The following is an 18,816-nucleotide window of genomic DNA, read 5'->3' on the forward strand; positions in this document are numbered from 1 at the left end:
TTAAAGCCTGGACCGTTCCAGACAGCTCTCAACTTCAGTGTGGGGGTTAAACGGCAGGTTTCTTGGCTCAGGTTGATCGTCATTTTTCATCTGAAGGCCATCCCTCACTAAGGCTGCATCCTATACTCACAGTTTGCCTTGTGGGTTAGGGGAAGTCATATAAACAAAATGTGCACATCTGCCCTTGCATTTCAGCCAATATGGGCTTGGCAAAGTATCCAGCATGGGTTTTATGACTTCAGATAAAAAAAACAATAAGCTACAACAATTTTGTTTAGAGATGGTTATTTTTTCTTATGCAACATTTAATGCCACCTTGAACATTATCCAAAAATATACATATTTATATATAAAAATTACTTCTCTGGCTTGAGGCAGTTTACATAACTTTGCAAATTTACCCAATTATTTCTCAGAACTAATATGAAGAAACAAGGGTGTGATTTTAATGCCCTTATGATCCATTGTCTGAGCTACCCAACAAAGAAGACTTTATAACTTTATGGTCTTATGTATACGCATTCAAGCTGTTATTTTCCAATGAGTTGGCATTGGTAAGAATATATCATAGAAACTCAGAATCCCTAAACTCAGCTAGGAATTGTCTGCGGTTCCCCAAAAAGTCACGTTTTCCATCTTCCCCAGTTCTGTCCCAGTAGAGCTGTAAATCAGTGCAACACCACTTAGGGACAGGAAAAGCTCTTCTCTCGAATTTCTGGCTTCTGGGGATAATTGTAAATGTTCAGTCATACACACTGAGCTGCCCTAAGGTAAAGGAAAGGCATTTCAGTGCTGAAACTCAGTACCATTCCCTGCAAACTCCCTGTCTTGACATGCTACAGTCACAAGAAGATTTTGATGTGATGACTGTGGTAGCCGTACAGGTCCATAGCCTTAAGGGTGGCTTTGAGCTCTAAAAAAAAAACAGGGATTAACTACCAAGCTCTGCTTCTTTTTAATCTTTCAAGCTCAAGTTTATTTTGTGTTGGGCTTTGTTTTGACTCCTATTCCTTTATAATGTCCTGGAATCCCCATTAGGGAGCCAGCTGTCTAGGATTCCTAAACGTAGCACCCCTCTTTTTGCCCACTTTGTAGACACACTTGGCGGGGTGCCCGTTTTCGGTGGGATCTCTTGTTTCTCTCACACAGCAAAGCTCATAGCGAGACCCTTTCAAATGAGTCAAAATGAGCTTAGCGCTGATCAGCTAACCAAAAACTTGGACTCTTTGTGCTCTAGCACCAAGAGACTGCAAGACTGTCTGTTAACAAAGATTTAGCACTAGAGGACCCTTAGAGCCTCTCTTCAAGTAAGTCTTGCATTTCAAGGCAGACTAGAGTAAAACTAAATCAAGGCTACATCCTTGCTTGAAGAAAGAAACGGCTATTTCCCTTTTCCTTTTGGTAAAAGGGCTTTCTGTTGTCCTTGCAGCAAGGAGAGATGAAGTGGACTGTGGCTAAGATAATGTAATGACTAGGCTCATCCTACAAGGCCAGTCAATCACGGAACACCACTGTTTTCACTGAAGGCCATCTCAACACCGGGCAGCTGTATAAATACATTAGACAGGATCTTGCCGGCTCCCAGTAAAAACAGAAACTATGTTTCTTATAAATATGTGGATTACTGGATAAATAAATCAAGAGATAGGCCTAAACTAAATAAATCTTTGTAATGTGCCAGAAACAAAACAGGGACTGGGGCGTTTGTGGAAGAAAGCAGGCAAGCTGGAAGAGTGTTCCTGCATTGAGGCCTGAGGGGCCCAGTGTTTTTGGTGTTCCCTCTGCCCATGAAGCCTCAAACCCACCAGAGAAAATTATTCTACTGGGCAAATGACATTCTAGTGTAATGTCATTGTGGCTCATCATGTCTTAGTGGATGTAACTGTTATTAGGGAAGTTTAAAGATCAGCAGGCATGCTGCTGATTTTGATATAACTTCAAAACACTTAACATAACTACTCCAGTCATTTGGCTTCACAATCCATTTAATTGCTACCTAGAGGTGCCTGTTGCACTCACAATAAGTCATCATCAGAGCAGGAATTTGTCACAATCATCTTTAATGAAACTGGCACTCATCTATGTCTCCTCTCTCTTGGTAAGTACTTCCATTGATTGGCCTCTGATGAGGCTGCAGGGCAGTTGGGTGGTGCAGAAAATGTGATTTGTGGCTATTTGGTGTGATACTGATTTGTTTACCCTCTGTGGGCAGGGCAAATCCATATATCACGTGGACCAGACTGAAACATATGGTGCAGAGCAGGTTAGAAGCTGGGGTAGTGTGTGTGAATGATCGTCTGCTGCCAGCTGTGAATTTTGTGGGCATTGTCTCATCTAAAGCCCTTATGATTCAGCCACATTCTCCAAACCTTGTGCTTTTCCGGGGTTTTAAAGATGAAAATGCTTCTTGAAGAGGTGGCACAGACACACGCAGGAATCAAAACATCCGAAATTGCTTTTTGGTGCAAAACATTAAATTTCTTGGAAATGAAAAATAATAAATGATACATCTACTTTGAAGAGTTCGTAGAATTTAAGAAAGGTCACAGTTTTCTGACCCAAAAATGGCTTCCCAAACAATGACAAAGGCAAAACTGCATAGTTATTCACTGTGGCAATATGGAGAGGTGGATACAAAGACCTGCCTTTCATTTAATCACAAGCCAAAGTAGTCTACATGAAAAGCCTTCATTGGAACATGGAACATTACCATTTTGTTGTGTTCTCTGTTGCTTTTGTTTAAATAAAGAAGATTAAGGCTTTTCAGAACTGTATCTAAAATGAAAGATGCTAAATCCTTTTGTTCTTGTACCTTTTCCCAATTTCCTAAAAATTTTCAAACACAGCTTTTCTCACTGAAGGCTTACTCACTGTCAAACAAAAACACAGCAGCATATAATTTATTTCTTTCGAGCTGCACATAACAGAGACACATTTCTCCTCAAATGAGTGTGAGTTAGTGTACTGTACTCACCACAGAGCTCAAGCCATGCTCCTTCATCAGCCTGAGGGAGTTCTGGTAGCAGGAGGTGAGGTCATTGTTCTCGGTAGGGCCCACATGACCTCTGGCCACTGGGCCCACGGTGTGGATCACATCTGTTGGAAAGGGACAACACACAAATCTCATTTCAGCACAGCCTACTTCTTGCAAGGTTATACATGGTCGGCAGTATTTCTCGAAGTGCGACAGAGTGTGAGGATAAGTTCAACGGTGTAAAACCTTTTAGCTGTCCGCCATGCAAGTTGAGCAGTCGAGTCAAAGTTTTTAGAATCTGCAAAATCATCATCAAATACAAAATACGATAAAGTTTGTTGTCACAACGAGACAATGGCGGCAGCAATAACAATCCACTGCCTGAAATGAATGCATTTATTCAGTAAATAAAACGACAGCTTAGATAGAAAATCAATTACAAGATTCTTTTATGCCATCTACTCAAATATTCATATCTCTCCCTGTACTCTCTTCCCCTTCGCATAGTAATGTCTTTACCTGTCAATCACTGGTTTCCTCGTCTGGCCTGGCCAGACTGAGGAATGCAGCCTCTTAATTGAATCATAGGAGTGATGACAGGAAAATAAGAGAATGTAAGCAGTGACTTGACAGAAACAGAAATCTTCCGCATTCTGCCTGACTACCCTTGGCCTTCTCAATGTCGGACAGGACAGGTCAAAATCAATATGGAAGCAACTGCATCGCCAACGGAGCTTTCAAGTGGTTCGCCACAGGTGTTGAAATTTAGGCTGACTAACTGCAAGGATTTCAATGACACGGTAAAAAGTCATTTTACTATACAACTCTATGTGTACCAAAAAAGAAAGAAAAAAAACCCCTGCTACTATAAATACCTGAATTTTTTTTTTTCAAAAAGGTCATTATGTTTTGGGTGCAATATTTTGCCACTGCAATCTATTATTCATGCGGTCAATCATGGGATTGATGAGTATTTTTCTGTTTATTCAAAAGCAGACTGTTTCAGAGTCCAAAATAACTATTTTACTTCATTCAGCAGTGGCGGCTGGTAAATCTCAATTCTTGGCCCATTAAATATAGATCAACTGTGACTCATACATTTGCAATTTAACACATCAAGTCCGCGTTTCTGTGCACTAAAATATTAAACCCTGTTGAAGTATGAATACTGAGAATTCAGACCCGGTTCATGTGAGGGCATGCAAAGACAACACAACAGCCTGTGTTTTAAAATGCAGTAACCTCACGTGTTTTCTTACACCTAACCTCACCATTTACTTATAATGTAAAACACTTAGCCTCACTTTCCCACAGAATAAATGTAAACTATATTACTACACCACTTGACCATAAATCATTTATAGATTAAATTTAGTTCTCAGTTGCATGTCTGCTTGCTTAATAGGTCAGGATGATAAAATGCATGAGGAACTGCTATAATCAAGTGGCTTTCACTGGTATTGCTTAAGGGGGTGAGATTTTCTGTTTGGGAAAGGTAAGAAACAAGGGGTTTGAGTGATCCCCAGCTAAGCTGAGGTTGGGCTATAATGAGGATGGAGCTGTCTGAAGCATTGTCTTTTTCCAGAATAGCAGGCTGAAAATTGCATAGCGCAATGTGGTTATAATGGGACACGTGGTAAGTTGTTTTTCGTGCATAATTCATGAAGTTTTTCCACTACAAGAACGGCAACACGCCAATTAGAGTATGGGCAAGCGCCAAAAAAACAGACTACTGGTGAATTCATGAAACTTTAAACAGTTCTTATCTCACCAGTACAAATGTGTCCACTCACATCCCCAACACTTCCATATCAAATAAATACTCATACAGCCGTGTTTCTCTGAGGTGAAAGACATATCTCACTTTGTAACTGAGGAAGGAAATTACAGGAATGACAGCCAGTTGCTGTAGAGCTCAAAACACTCCAACAGCTGCTTCAGTATCTCTGTAAACTTAAACACAAATGACCTCTCTACCCTTGGTGGAACTGAGGTTATTTATTCTGTTCAGAGGAAAAGGCACTGTCATTTTCTAAATCCAACAAAATCCAATGATTATTTGCAATGAGGTGCTACAGACCATTAAGCTGCTGTAAAATTATAAGAATTTTATTGAATTATAGGACTCCAGTCCAGTCATCTGCAGAAATGCAAATCTAAATAATAAGCTCAGTAATAATAACAAATACAACTTTGTGAGTATAGTGTGACAGTTTAACCTTGACAATATTCCTTCTTTAAGGTTAAAGCTTCCTCTAAATATATACAAATACATTATTTTTCACTGTGTTTGAAGACTCAGGAAATGGTTATTTATGGCCGCACTGTTTTCAATACATAAATTATACAAAGATGCTCTTTGCAATAAGAGTTTGAAAAGCTCTGGCAGACAATCCATCCAACATGGGTCTTCATCATCACTGTTCTTTTTCTCCTGGTAAAAACCTCAGCTTTTATCATTATTTGAATCCATTAGCTGACAGACACATTTCAGTGTATCAGTGTTTTTTTTTTCGTTATTGAGAGGCACATACCAACACATGTTTATCATTATCTCTGGGCAACCTTCGTACAAGAGGCACATAAATCTCTATCTTAGAGGGTCTGAAAAGATTACTGGCGGTCCTCTTGCACTGCGGGGGTTGGGCTTGATTGCAGGGATAGCGGATGCAGAAAACATCACGAGAAATGTCCTGATGAAATACATTAAAGGGAAGCTCTTGTTTAGAATGTTGAGAGGAAATGAATCAGTCGGTATTAGAAAATTTCAAATCTTCACACCACAAATGAAGAGGAAGATTTCACATGTGAAAAATAAGGAAATATGCCAATGACTGGGAAATAAAAAGCCTGCCATTTCAAAACGAACCAGTAGAGAAACAAAACAGAACTACAGAGGCTAAATTACTAGACACATCAGAGCACAATTTTCTCTGAGCACATGAAATAAATCATTAAGGAATTTAATGCTTCCTTCTAGAGCCTGTCCTGGCCAGTTTCACCAGTAGTTAATGAACTTCATTCCCAGCAATGTTTTTTTTTAGCAGTCTTTACACCGATATCTGCACCGGATTTGCTTGGGGCTACAAGGTCAGTAACACAACTGAAGCAGAAAAGACTGATGATTGCCATTCAAACCATGCTTTCTTTCCCTGTGAGCTTATAGGCTCTGCAAAGAAAAACAAACAAAGAGAACAACAAAACAAAAACAATCCTGCAGGTTTGTTCTTTTTCATAGCAGCTGAAGGTGTAAGGGCTCCTGGTGTAAGGACCCAATTAAATACTATAACCACACTGATATTGACTGTCACAATGTTGTGATGTGATGACAACATATACACTTACTGCATACAACCCACAATACTGAGGGAAACATGGGCAAATTGTTTTCCTCAGGCATGTCTGAATATTTATCCTCTGTGTTTTGTTACTAGGACCACTCAGCATGAGCAACTCTGCTATAAACTAACTTTTAACAGGGATGCAGCAGAGCCTTTTAATTGTTGACAGTCAGTGTTTTTCATACTAATGGAGGAAATGTGCCACTGTGCATGTATTATACTGCCTGTTCTAGACCTCTAATGTGCCATGATTAGCAAACATTTCTCCAATCAATGTTTGAAAGTCAGTAAAAAAGAAAAACACTCAAATGGAGAAATTTAGCAAGTTGCACAGTCAACAGAAAACAGTTATTTTTATCATATATTTTTTTTTAATCAGGACTATCATACCAACAAAGTATCTGGTTTCATTTCAAATCCCTTTTTAAACAAAAGCCAGCTTTATGCATATGTATGGTAGAGAGACTACTGTTGGTGTTTCTTCTGTTGTTTGAGCTCAATCAACCTTGAAAGAAATCACAGCAAAAAAATGCATTACTGGATACGATTACAAAGAAGCAAATTTGGAGTGCACACAGCCTTTGTTTTGTGATAAGTCACACACATCAGAGTGTGTGACTTATCTTTTCCTTTAGTTTGTAGGGGATGTTTCTGTAACAGCAAAGGGCCCTAGAGAATAATGAGGCAAATACTGATAAAGGCAAAGATGCTCTTAAAATATTTACCCATCAGGTACAGAGTGCTGTAATAACAACAGAAGTGCAAGTGTAAGGCATAATTCGCACATGCACTTCTCAAGTCATACTAATAATAAACTTTATGTAAACCACAAAGAATTTTAATTCAGGGTGTGATAGCGTTGCTCTCCAAACCCTCATACTGTGAACTACTGTACCACTGCTGTGCATTAGAAACCACCACACATGGACACTGGTGACAGTACTAATGAATTAGCAGCAATATTTAAGATCACTGCACAATTTTAACGCACTATGCTGCTTCAGTCAGTCAACGTACACGGAAAGAGATATACTATCTGAATAGAGATTTACATAGTTGATGTCGGTTGTAGAACTGATAGCTGATCCAGTTCATGGGACAGTAATGGAGACAGGGATCAGATCAGAGCCAATGTGCCATAATCAGTTGTACTGGGATTGATCAAGGCACATTTAAACAGATTTTCAATTATTCATACAAAGCCTGATCCAATTTTAGTGAGCAGCCATCAGTTTCAGTGAAGATGTACCAAAGCAAGCAGAGCTGTTTTGGTTGGAGGTGAAGAGATGTCCACATCCTGTTCACACCAGCCTGAGACTGATGCAGATATTATAAAAAGAAAATACTAAGGACATAATACAAAACACTATGGGGAAGCATTAAAAGACAACTTTAATGCAGGCTATATTTCTAGTGGCAAGTGATTTTCAGTACGCCTGGGCTATTCAGGGTGGAATGGACAGAAAATGACCCCTTAACACACCAATTGTAGAGCAAGTGTGTGAAAATCTTTGATGAGCCTACTAAAATATTCCTCAGCTCTGGGAGAGCTGAGGAATAACTACCAAGGGGACATGCTCACTTCAAAGACGCCACTTTCTTAGCAACTAAAAAATCTTTTGAAATATCTAGACTTCATTTAGAAGCGAAGTGCTGTGCTATTTCAGAGAGGGACCAGCACTTCACAGCCTAATCAATCTTTCATTTTTACTTGCCTGTGCTGACTTTGAGGCTGCTTTGACATTGCACGTAATAACAATTCCAAAGGGCTGAAAATACTTGAACACATTTACCGTAGTGTAGCTGCTCCTGAACTCTCCCATTCTTGCCAACAACCCCAGAAGTACAGTAACAGCCCTGTGAGTAGCAAAGAGATATGCAGATATGGGAGCCTCACCCAGGTCTATTTCACAAGAGTGAGCAGACCAGTAATCAAACCAGCTTTATGCTGCCCATGGCAATTATCTTCCACACTTAAGAATCAACAAAGCACATAATGACTTACAGTCCATTAAAAAGTTCTACCAAAATTGAATTTAAATGTAGTCACTGTTAATATGAGTTAGGCCAGATTTTGTCTGGAGAGTATAGACATATCAGTTGGTGAGAGCATTGCTAATAGAATTAAGCATCTCAATAAAGTTCAATGACTGATGCTGAAAATCAGTGACTGCATTTTATGCACAGCAGTCTTGATTTCACTGCAGTGGCTGAGCTTTTTTTGAATTGTTTCATAGTCACAGTGTAGCTCAGTCACTACCTAGCTCTCATATTTAAGGGTGGATCCACACAATGAAAATGCTGACTAATTAAATATATTGTTATATAGTTTCCTACTTAAGAACAAAAAAATCTTTGCATAATAATATCAGTAAAAGCACTATCACAAAGGATGCTGGGTCTATTATGAAAATTGTCCCTGAGGAAAGTGAATTGCAGATGGCTGTAGCATGAAACCATGTTTTTTTTTTTTTTTTTTTTTTAAATCGAGGACACGATGCTTGGTGAGACAACTGTCTCTTTTTATAAGACTTGATTTAGAAAGGCTTTACAGTGTAATGCGTCAGAGCAAATTGAAGAAAGAGGATCAATAAAGTAACACAGCATTCACTGAAATCTCGTCTGTGAGCCATTAATATTGAATTTTTTTTCCCCCCCAAACAACATAAATGAAACCAAAATGAAAGCAAAACAAAAAAACAAGAGAATGGAGGAGGGAATATCATTTAAAGAATAGTTCAACAATAAAGCATACAGGGAAATCTTTTGCTGTAGTACTCTCAGTGGGTTGAAACTTCTCAAGAATGTTTCACTTCCAGCCGGGCAGGGATTTTCCCCTTAAATAGTTGACGAACAATGCAAGCAGTTACATTATAGTTTAAAAATAGTAATAAAAAATAAAAAAAAAGAGCAGCAGTTATTATTATTATTATTATTAGCAGTAGTAGTAGCATGGCATTTATTATGTACTACAGTAAACTCAGTGCCCTATCAGTTCATGTTCTTGTTAAACACTGTTTTGCTTTGGCAACCAGTCAAAATAAAACATCAACCCTTTAACTTTTCTATACATGCTGGTTTCAATTAATGACTGCTTCCACACATCTTGACATGACAGCAGATAAGTGCCAGTCATTGTGAACCGAGGGGACATGTCTATCTTTTGTCAGTCATGAAGCTGTCTCTTCAAAGTGCTCAATGGCCCATGAAAAAAAAAAAATTGAGAGATGGCATCGTGCTTCAAAGGGCTCTCCAACGTTTCCTGTTCCTTCATCTCTACATGTAACTCGCTCAGAGTGTGTCAGAGAGGTACACTGCATTGACAGGGGTCCTGCGTTTCTAGACGACGTCACACATTAGAGATGCTGCGCACTTGCTTGTGGTCTTCAGGGTAGCATGTTGTGCATAAATAACTGATGCTGGCGTATACATTGCAAAGGAAATGATGTATATGAAACGTAATCCAGAGTTGCTAAACTGAAAGTGTGATACTGAATGGTGCATCATCGTGATAAAGTTAACTGCAGGCATTATAGGTGAGCCATAAGCTCAGCCTAATATTTTGGGTTGTGAGCTCCACCAACTATTCGGCTGGGAACAGCAACAGCTAAAAATAGCTGTGCCTCAGACTTCCTTTTTAACACCCCTATTAGACAGGAATGGAACAACCCGCTGGCTGAGACAGGTACGTGAGTGTTAACGCGCTAAAATGTGACATCTTAAGGCGTGGAAAAATCTACCTGTTAATGCGCATTTCAATGTTGTCTAAACACAAAAGCTCTAAGACGATGTTAATGGCGTCAAACGTATGAGGGAAATAAGTATGATTCAATAAAAAAGTCAAAACAAATTTGTATGCACTGTATATCTTAGCTGCCAGCCATTGCCACTCAAATTCTAATTCTATGGTGCCCACAAGAGTGATCACATTTCCAGTAATTAAGTGTATTCCGGAGTGATTGCTAGCCTGGACCCTCTCAGCATGCACACAGCTGTTCCCATGTTGGTCACTGAGGATTACTAAATGAAGTGTGTACACCCACTCGGACATGGAACTGGTGTTGTCATGGTGACAGAGAGTGCAGAGTGATCCCCTAATGCTCGCTGAAGCTCCCGTCTGAAGGGGGGGGGGCTTTTTGCAGACCTGGAATCATCTGCCTCATGCCGAGCAGATACAGTTGTTAGTGCATTAATATTCCCTTCTTTAAAAATGGATTAAGGGTGTCTTAGTGATTATTCATACACTTGGCTTTCAAAGAGCTTTTCCATTGTGTGTGTCACTGAGATTCTGTCACACTTAAACAGGCTAAGGGGTAAAGAGCAGGAGAGGAGCAGTTACAAAGGATGATGACACAGCAACCTGCACACATGCAATTTCACAGGAATGTGTTTGCTGATTGTGACAGATAATTAGTTAATACAAGAGTTCACACAGACCCAGAAAAGCTAAAATTTCACTACACAGATCTGATGTTACATAAATTAATGGATGTGCGTGTTGCTGAGGCCCCTTAAGGACCTTTTTTTTTCCACTGTGAGAGTAGGTGACCATTTGAGTGACTCAGAAGCATGACATTTCCATGAAACACTGATCAGTGCTTCTCCACACTGTCAAGGCCAGTAAGTTACAATGAGACGTTTCAGTCTTCCAGAATCACACTACAGACATGCACATATAGCACACACACACACACATCCGCACAGACAGGAAGTACAGTACAATACAATCCACGCTGCCTTCAAATGTCAAGAAGCTTTTCGAGTGAAAGAAAAGACCACTTAATTGGAAAGCCATCTCTCAGCCTGCTGGCACACATTTTTACTGCTTTACTGTACTGAACAGAAGGTGAGGTAGGTAGGTGTGTGTGTGTGTGTGTGTGTGTGTGTGTGTGTGTGTGTGTGTGTGTGTGTGTGAGAGAGAGAGAGAAAGAGAGAGAAAGAGAGTGAGTGAGTATGCACTTGCCCCATACTGAAGGACAAGAACATTGGGGGTGTGATGATTGTTTTGCTGTACACATGCTGTAAGAATGGCCCTGGTAGTGTCTACAGGGACGACAGGCCCAGAGTAAAGACAGAGGGAGAAAGTCACTGAGCAGCACCACCAGCTGTTTCCACTGCTCTGGGCTTTCTATAACATTCCTCTAAGCTTGAATGAGTTGCCAGGTGACACTGCTCTCAATAGAGCTCGCTAGTTCTGCCGCTTGCTCTTTTTCCAGTTATTCAAAGCATTTTCTGAATGTCTTGAATACAGTGTGAATATGAGAGCAGCTTTGCCATGTCTGAGGTGAGACTGTGGATGCACAAAACAAGTCATGCTCCCTATAATTTGTAAACTTAAAAGAGTACACCAAGACAACACAATATGACATAGAAATGTAAACAGGTATCGAGTGAATATATATAACTATATCAGTTGGTAGGGTCAAAAATGTGAATGTGAAAATAAATATAGACATTTATACTGTGTTTGAAAGGAAAAATCCACACATAAGCAATGCACACGCACACAGACACACACACACACAAAGCACATGGTCTTTATATGTAACATTATAAGAGAATGGAGGGATATTTATTTTAATGAGCTTTTGTTGAGGAAACTGAGAGAACAAAGGAAATCGTAGGCCACTTTAGCTAAAATGTCACACAAAGTGCAACCACAGCATCTCACTTACTCTGCATCCACAAGCCTCAGTTTGGTAGTAGTGTCTCTGCAGGAATGACATGGCTACATATGCGGTGATGTAGCCCAGACCCAGCACGCAGCGACACTGTTGTGTGTAAGAAGAAGCAGACCTGCTGGGTAACTGGGTAATTCATGTTGTGAGGAAAATACACTTTTGGATTTTCCTGTACGGCACGGGGACACCCTTAGAGACACCTTTGAGAGATGCTTGTGATGAATCTGATGGGGCTGGACAACTACAGGCAGATATAATCCATCTATATGTATATATGTATACACACACACACACACACACACACACACACACACACACACACACACACACACACACATATATATATATATATATATATATATATAGCCACCTACAATAGGCAATTACTAAATTTATTGATTACTTTCTGGGTTCCCCAGAAGCTGTTATGCTGGAGCTTTAACAGAAACCTTCCTTTTGAAGCTCTGTTCGTTTTGTACTAAATGTTAGAAACAAACCACATACAGCTTCAATATAGCCTTTCATCTCTGCCACTGAACATTAGACTGTGATGTTTCTACCTGACTTCAACTGCATCTCATCATTTCTCTGATTAGGGCGCCAAATAGCTGGGGCAGTACATCATAATTCTATGGGGGTCTGGCTGTGCAAGCAGGTCCTTGAGCTGGTGAGTTGAGCTTCATGAATCTTTCAAATCTCAGTAAGATTTGCACACACACACATGCACATAGCTGTACACATTCACGCACACAGTTGTGGTGGCACAGCTGCAGGGAGACTGAAAGTGATGTGGCCTTCACAGATGCTATTACCCGTCATTTCAATTAAGACATATGCGCCCGACGTGGATTTGATGGAGGAAGACACTGCGGGTGGAGAAATTAGGCATGCTCTCATTCCAGCAACATGTGCCACACGCTCTCCAAATTATCCTAATGACAGTAATTACAAAGGCACATTCAAGTCTGTGTTTGGGTAAGTAAGGGTTAGGAAATGGGAATAAATAGTATTGTGTGGCACCACTGTATTTCATCCTTACCAACAGACTTGGGGACCGGCGGACAATCAAGCTGCGAGTTTTGTTAATTCGTTAAGGAGATTTTCTTAAATCCTGAATCCTCCAACAAAGCAAGGACAACACTTTTACAGTTCCCATGAATCCGTGTACAGTACCAATCAAAAACTAAAATGAAATATTCAATTTTGTGCTAATTCATACACGTATCATGTTAATACTTATGCATTTCTTTTTAAAAACCAAGTGTTGATGAAATGTAAGGTAATGGTAATAATAAAATTAGAAGATAATAATAATGACAGCAGACAACAGTTTAGCAATAAGAGCCATAAAATAAATGTCTACATGAAAGTTAATATCTCAGTTAAAGATGAAATGATGTATTTTGAAATAAAGGGAAATAAAGCCTCTTCTTTTTGTCTGTGTTTCAACACCAATTTCACAAATCAGCTCAACACAGACAACATCAGCAGGACAAGGTACCAATATAACCACAAATACAGATGGGTGTCTTTCTAAGGTGTTGTTCCGCCTTGAGCCTCCAAAACAACCTGACTGCATCTCTGGACTCTGCTGGAGGGATGAACTGCATTTGACCAAGAAATATTCTCTTATTTGGTATTTTGATGGTGGTGGTGCAGATTGCTGTCAAACACGTTATTCCAAAGTCTTGGCTCTCTTACTAACTGTATACATTATCTCCACAAGCTCCCTCATAACTTAACGGTGAACATTTTAAATTGAAATAGTTCCATACTGGAGACAAAAAGAAAGGCACAAAGGTAACATATCACTAACCTTCATACTGTTTCATTGTGTTTTTATATTTAGTTTAGAAGTGTGTTTCATTAAAACATATCAAATTAAATTAAAACTTAAGAAAAACTACTGTTCGGGCTTCCGTGTGTATATGTAGACACTGTGGATGTGGACACCTGTGCATTATTCAAATGACAAGTTTGTTTGTTTACAAATATAAAACAGAGCTGAAAATGATCAAAACAATCCTCCAGCTCGTGTTGTCCTTATTGTGTTTTCAACATTGTTGACTTCTATGCTCCCATTTGTTCCAAAAGACTTGAAAAAGTGAGATGCTTTATATTACAGCCTGAAGCAAAAAAATATTTTTGTTAATCAGACAATAACTTTTGACGTCCCACTCTTTCAAATGAATGATGAACTCTACAAGCTTGGCAAGTGTCGACCTAAGTGTGGCCCTGAAGCACTGAGAAGGAGGACTTTTTTTTTTTTTTTGCTTTCTCTTATTTTAGGAGTTCAAAGTAATATGATAATGCCACAAGGCCTTTGAAAATCTTGTTACGACATATAAAAAGAAAAAAAAATGTCAGACAGTTGCTAACATGCTGACATTCACAAGGCTGCAATAAGAAAAAACTGCAGGGGGCTGCATCATCTCATGCTGAAAGAGCTGCTCTCTCCCTAGGGCTGGACTGAGGCCTGTCTTCATGTGAATGTGAAATGGTTATTTAATCTGGCCATGTCCCGGAAAGTACTTGAGCATCTTTTCTGTATAAATAACGACGCTTTTCAGACTTGTTAGTTTTGTATGAATCAGCAGAGAAAGGAGAAGGGCACATTACAAATGTGTCTGCTCCCTTTTAGAAGATGTGCTATTAATTTATTTATAAATTCAGTCATTCATAGACTTTAGAACCATAAAAATTCATTTAGTGCTTAGTAATGCTAACGTAGGTGTTACTTGTTGTTGAGGACCAAAAACAGCTCCCTGCAGTTGGCAAAACTTGTCCATTTCACCAAAAAAAAAAAAAAAAAAGTTGTAAAGTGGAAGTAGTGGGCAGTGACCTTAAGGAGCAACTTTTCACTCAAAACAAGATGGTCAGCTTTTTCCTATTTTTTCCTGCAATCTGTCTAACAGGAACGGGTGACGCTTAGGTCCATCTCAACCCAAAGCTCCACTAAATAGACAGCCCACTTATGAACATCTTTCATATCCAGGGTGCCACTCATTACTCATGTATTCATAGCCTCTGCAGTTTAATTACACGACTAATCACAACAAACTATCTCCTTCACGACTGAACCAGCTGTGGGTCTGAGGGATTCGATGCAGCTAATCAATTTGATGTTCGTTGTTTTCTTCAGGATTACCACTGCAGCTATAGGGAATTTGATTCTATGTATTATCTAATATTGACTAAGAATGTCATAACACATTAAGAGAAGCAAAACCATTCATGCAATTTGTCTGTGTAATAGGAAGAAACAACACAAGTTGCCAATTCCCCCGGTGGTTTAATAACCAACACTCCTTTTTACAGCATTGGTCAATTTACTGGAAAACAGCAAAAGAGAGAGGAAAACAATGCAAACACTGGGACAACACCATAAAAAAAAATCCATACTGATCAGACAGGGAGTCAAGTTTGTCTTCTTGAAGGAAAGCAGTGCAGCTAACCGCCAACCCACCACAACGGCAGCATTCAGAAAAAGTCTTTTTTCTACATAACCTGTGGGCACTTTGCTAGTGCTAGAAATGACCTCCCAGAAATGACAGAAGAATGACTATGGCGGTCCTATTTTTCCCAGAGACTTCAGTCAGTGGAACTGGGGTATGGCCCCATTACTGCCCCATCTGTGAGGGCCACCAGAGCAGGCTCTTATCTGTGCCTGTTTCAGGTACCTCCACTGAAGAAGCTGTGACAAGGACCCATCCAGCGGTCTCACAGGACCTGGGTCCCAAAAGGTACACTCCTCCATGCACTCACACACATACAAAGATGGATTATCTACAACAGCATCAAAACTTGTCCATCAGTGTGAGGCAGCACTGACAACTTCTGTGAGGGGGCCCCATAGAAATAAATAGAGGTCATTCTCACACTCCTCTCTTCTCTCACCCCTCCCTCCAAACACCCACTGAGACAGTTTCAGGGCCCCATGTGGATGAAGAAGAACTGCGACCAAACTCCTCCAGGGAGGAAGACTCGACAAAAAGAATGCACCTACCTAGCAGTGGTACACCTGCCACATAATACTTCAAAGGACAGAGAACACACATACACAGTGTGCTGAATGCCCGCTTGTGCAACGCGACCAAAAGGTATAAGAAACATGCTCTTATGGGAATACATTACTCATAGTCTAACACATGGCCACATGGCGCAGCACAGATCAAACATGCTGGAAAACAGTTGAAGTTACCTCACGGTGAGTACACGTGCACTGGATGCTGATGCTTTGGATTGATGGTATAGTAAAATCTCATTAGGTGCTAATCTCATTAGCACCTAATGAGATTTTTCAATTCTGCTTCCTTTTTGTCGTTTTTTTTTCCTCTGGCTTCTGTCAATCTCTCTTTCTCTTCTTCCCTTCAATTCCCCCTGTATCTCTCTGTCTATCTGTCTCTCTGTGGTGTTGTAAATTAAATCTGTGGAACTGCTGAATTTTCCAAAGCTTTATGTCTAAAAAAATGCAAGGTCATGCATAGCATCGGACGGCTCCCCACCTGCTTTACTGCAATTCATTTGCTGTGTGTATTTATCACATATGCAGCCATTTCTGTACCGAGGGCTGTGCCATGCTGTGCATACGCTCGCTTTGTTAGCCCCGACAGAAATGCCTCACCAGGGAGAAGCCTTTAGTAGAGCACATATAAACTCTTGCCTTTTAGTGGCATGGGAAATGCTAAAATACATACATTTATGGGGTCTCTTTCTGAGCACTATGCTAAACTCAGAGTTTGACCTTGCCACTGCTTTTCAAAGGCTTTTCAAAAATGCTGAAGTTACCGTTTTAAACAATGGATAATTAATGTTCTTTTTTCCCCTTTCCCATTCCTAGGAGTAGCTGAGATATCTGGTCATGTCATCAGACGGGGTACATTACATAACAAACGTAAAAGATTAAAATTTTACATAACACAAAAACTAGAGTTTGGGTGGAAAGTAAAAGAGAAGCATTTGCTGGAGTGGTCTCATCTTTCTAAAAGTAGGGGGCAGCAACTTGCTGGCCTTCCAGCTGCACTGCTCAGAGCCATCAGATAAGGAAAGCAAACAGGAGATAACAGAGTGCCGCTAGATCTCTCAGCAGGCTCGCATTAATGGTACTAATGACACAGTGCACTTTAGGGTGAGCTTTCTGATGACACAGGCAGCTGGGTGATGTTTCCATATGTTCAACAAACATGGGAGGCCCCATGTATAGCTGGGTCACACACAAGTGCTGTGAGCAGTGTTGGCCCGAGTGCAGCAGCATGATGGACGGGAGGCTATCCCTGCTCCCTCCCTCCAGCCCCCATAATTCATAGCAGTCCAACCTTTTGCACAACAGTCTCTTGTTCTTCAGAGTATTTTGGCAATCAGAGCCACATGTTTCATGAGCATTTATCTTACTTTCACAAAAATGTGGGCTTAATGAGGTAATTTGGGGTACGATGTTAGATTGACGTGGCAGAAGAGCTTCAATGTGTGGTCTCTACACAAGCAGAGTACAGGTCAGGGGTATGAGAACTTCTTAGTTGAATGCAGTAAATGGCACAGGTTGCTTCTTTTAGCTGACACATTCGCAGGAGAGCAAGAGAAATTACCAAAGGACCTTAGTGGTGGATGGAAGACACAGTAGGACTAACGGGGAATGTTTTTTACCTCCAGGTTGCACAAGGTGAGCTGAGCAATCAGCCATCAGTTTCACCCCGGCTAAGAGAAATCATTTAGCCTGGAGCCTGGAAGCACACAAGCAGGTCTCCCTTTCTGCCAGATTCAGCAGATGCCTACTACTACCATAGTGACCTTTAAAATATGCCTCACCATCTGATTTCAGTTTTAAGCCCAACGTAAAGAGACACCAGTACAGAGAAGTACAGAGAAATGGAAAGAGAGAGAAAAAATGAAAGACTCAAAAAAAAAAACCCAAGTAAATAATCCAGGTTATACAGTTACACATAGGCGTCACTGCTTTTCTTATCCAGGGACAATCAATTGAGATTCATGTTATCAAAAACTTTTCCGTTCAAACAGTACCATAGTAGTTTATAAAAACCTTTATTTTTCAGGTATTAGAACAAACACTGTTCTATTCAGGTACGTCTGGGCACTCAGACCATGTGGAACAGAAAGCTTGTAAAAGCCGAGAGGATGCTCTTTTAGCAGCGAGGCAAAAAACAAAAACAATGTCTTAAATCCACCCCAAAGCAGCCAAAAACACACCGACACATCAGCCAGATAGCACTTCCTCAAAGTAAACCCGCTCAGGATATGAAATGAAATGATGAAGAGCAGGTGAAAAACATTGCACACATCAGTGCTGCCGCTCAGACAGAGCTGAAAATAGTTCTCCACACCTGACTGGAGAGACAGAGAGAATCTAAAGGATGGACAGCAAATGTCAGTCTGCCTGTACACTTCAGGATAAATGATGGATACAGATGAGTTTTACACTCCAAAGGCCCTGCAGCTGACAATTATATAACTCAGTAAGGTGAGGTAAAGATGATGCAAGTAGTAAGATGTGGATACATTTATAACTTCTGGTAACTGCCAGTGTAAACTATCTGTGGGATATCTGAGGCATATTCCAAAGCTCAGCCTGTGAAAGCATCTGTCTACCTATGAGGAACAGTTAGGGTTTCTATACTCGGCCACATATGTTCCTCCCTGTCTTTGCTTTATCATGTTTTATTGCTCTGTGCGTGGAACAGCACAAATTAGACCTTCTTGTTGTCATGAGTGATGAGGACCCACTGCGACTAGCATTAAGGGGTAGCACAATGTTTGCCTTTATATAACAGACCTCCAAAGAGACATGCAGATGCTGTTGAAAAGA

At 40.2% G+C, this 18,816-nt stretch overlaps 1 protein-coding gene across 2 annotated transcripts in view; it reads right to left on the reverse strand.

Annotated features, from left to right (window-relative positions):
- The window catches only part of macrod2 (mono-ADP ribosylhydrolase 2), a 387,793-nt gene that overhangs the window by 115,128 nt on the left and 253,849 nt on the right, over positions 1 to 18,816 (reverse strand). For both annotated transcript variants that reach the window (XM_041049346.1, XM_041049345.1), the window contains exon 6: positions 2,975 to 3,096. In XM_041049346.1, coding sequence (XP_040905280.1) covers positions 2,975 to 3,096 — 122 coding nt within the window. The remainder of the gene's footprint in view (positions 1 to 2,974; positions 3,097 to 18,816) is intronic.

This window comes from Toxotes jaculatrix, chromosome 11 (genome assembly GCF_017976425.1).
Source record: "Toxotes jaculatrix isolate fToxJac2 chromosome 11, fToxJac2.pri, whole genome shotgun sequence".
In the NCBI taxonomy this organism is placed as follows: Eukaryota; Metazoa; Chordata; class Actinopteri; family Toxotidae; genus Toxotes; species Toxotes jaculatrix.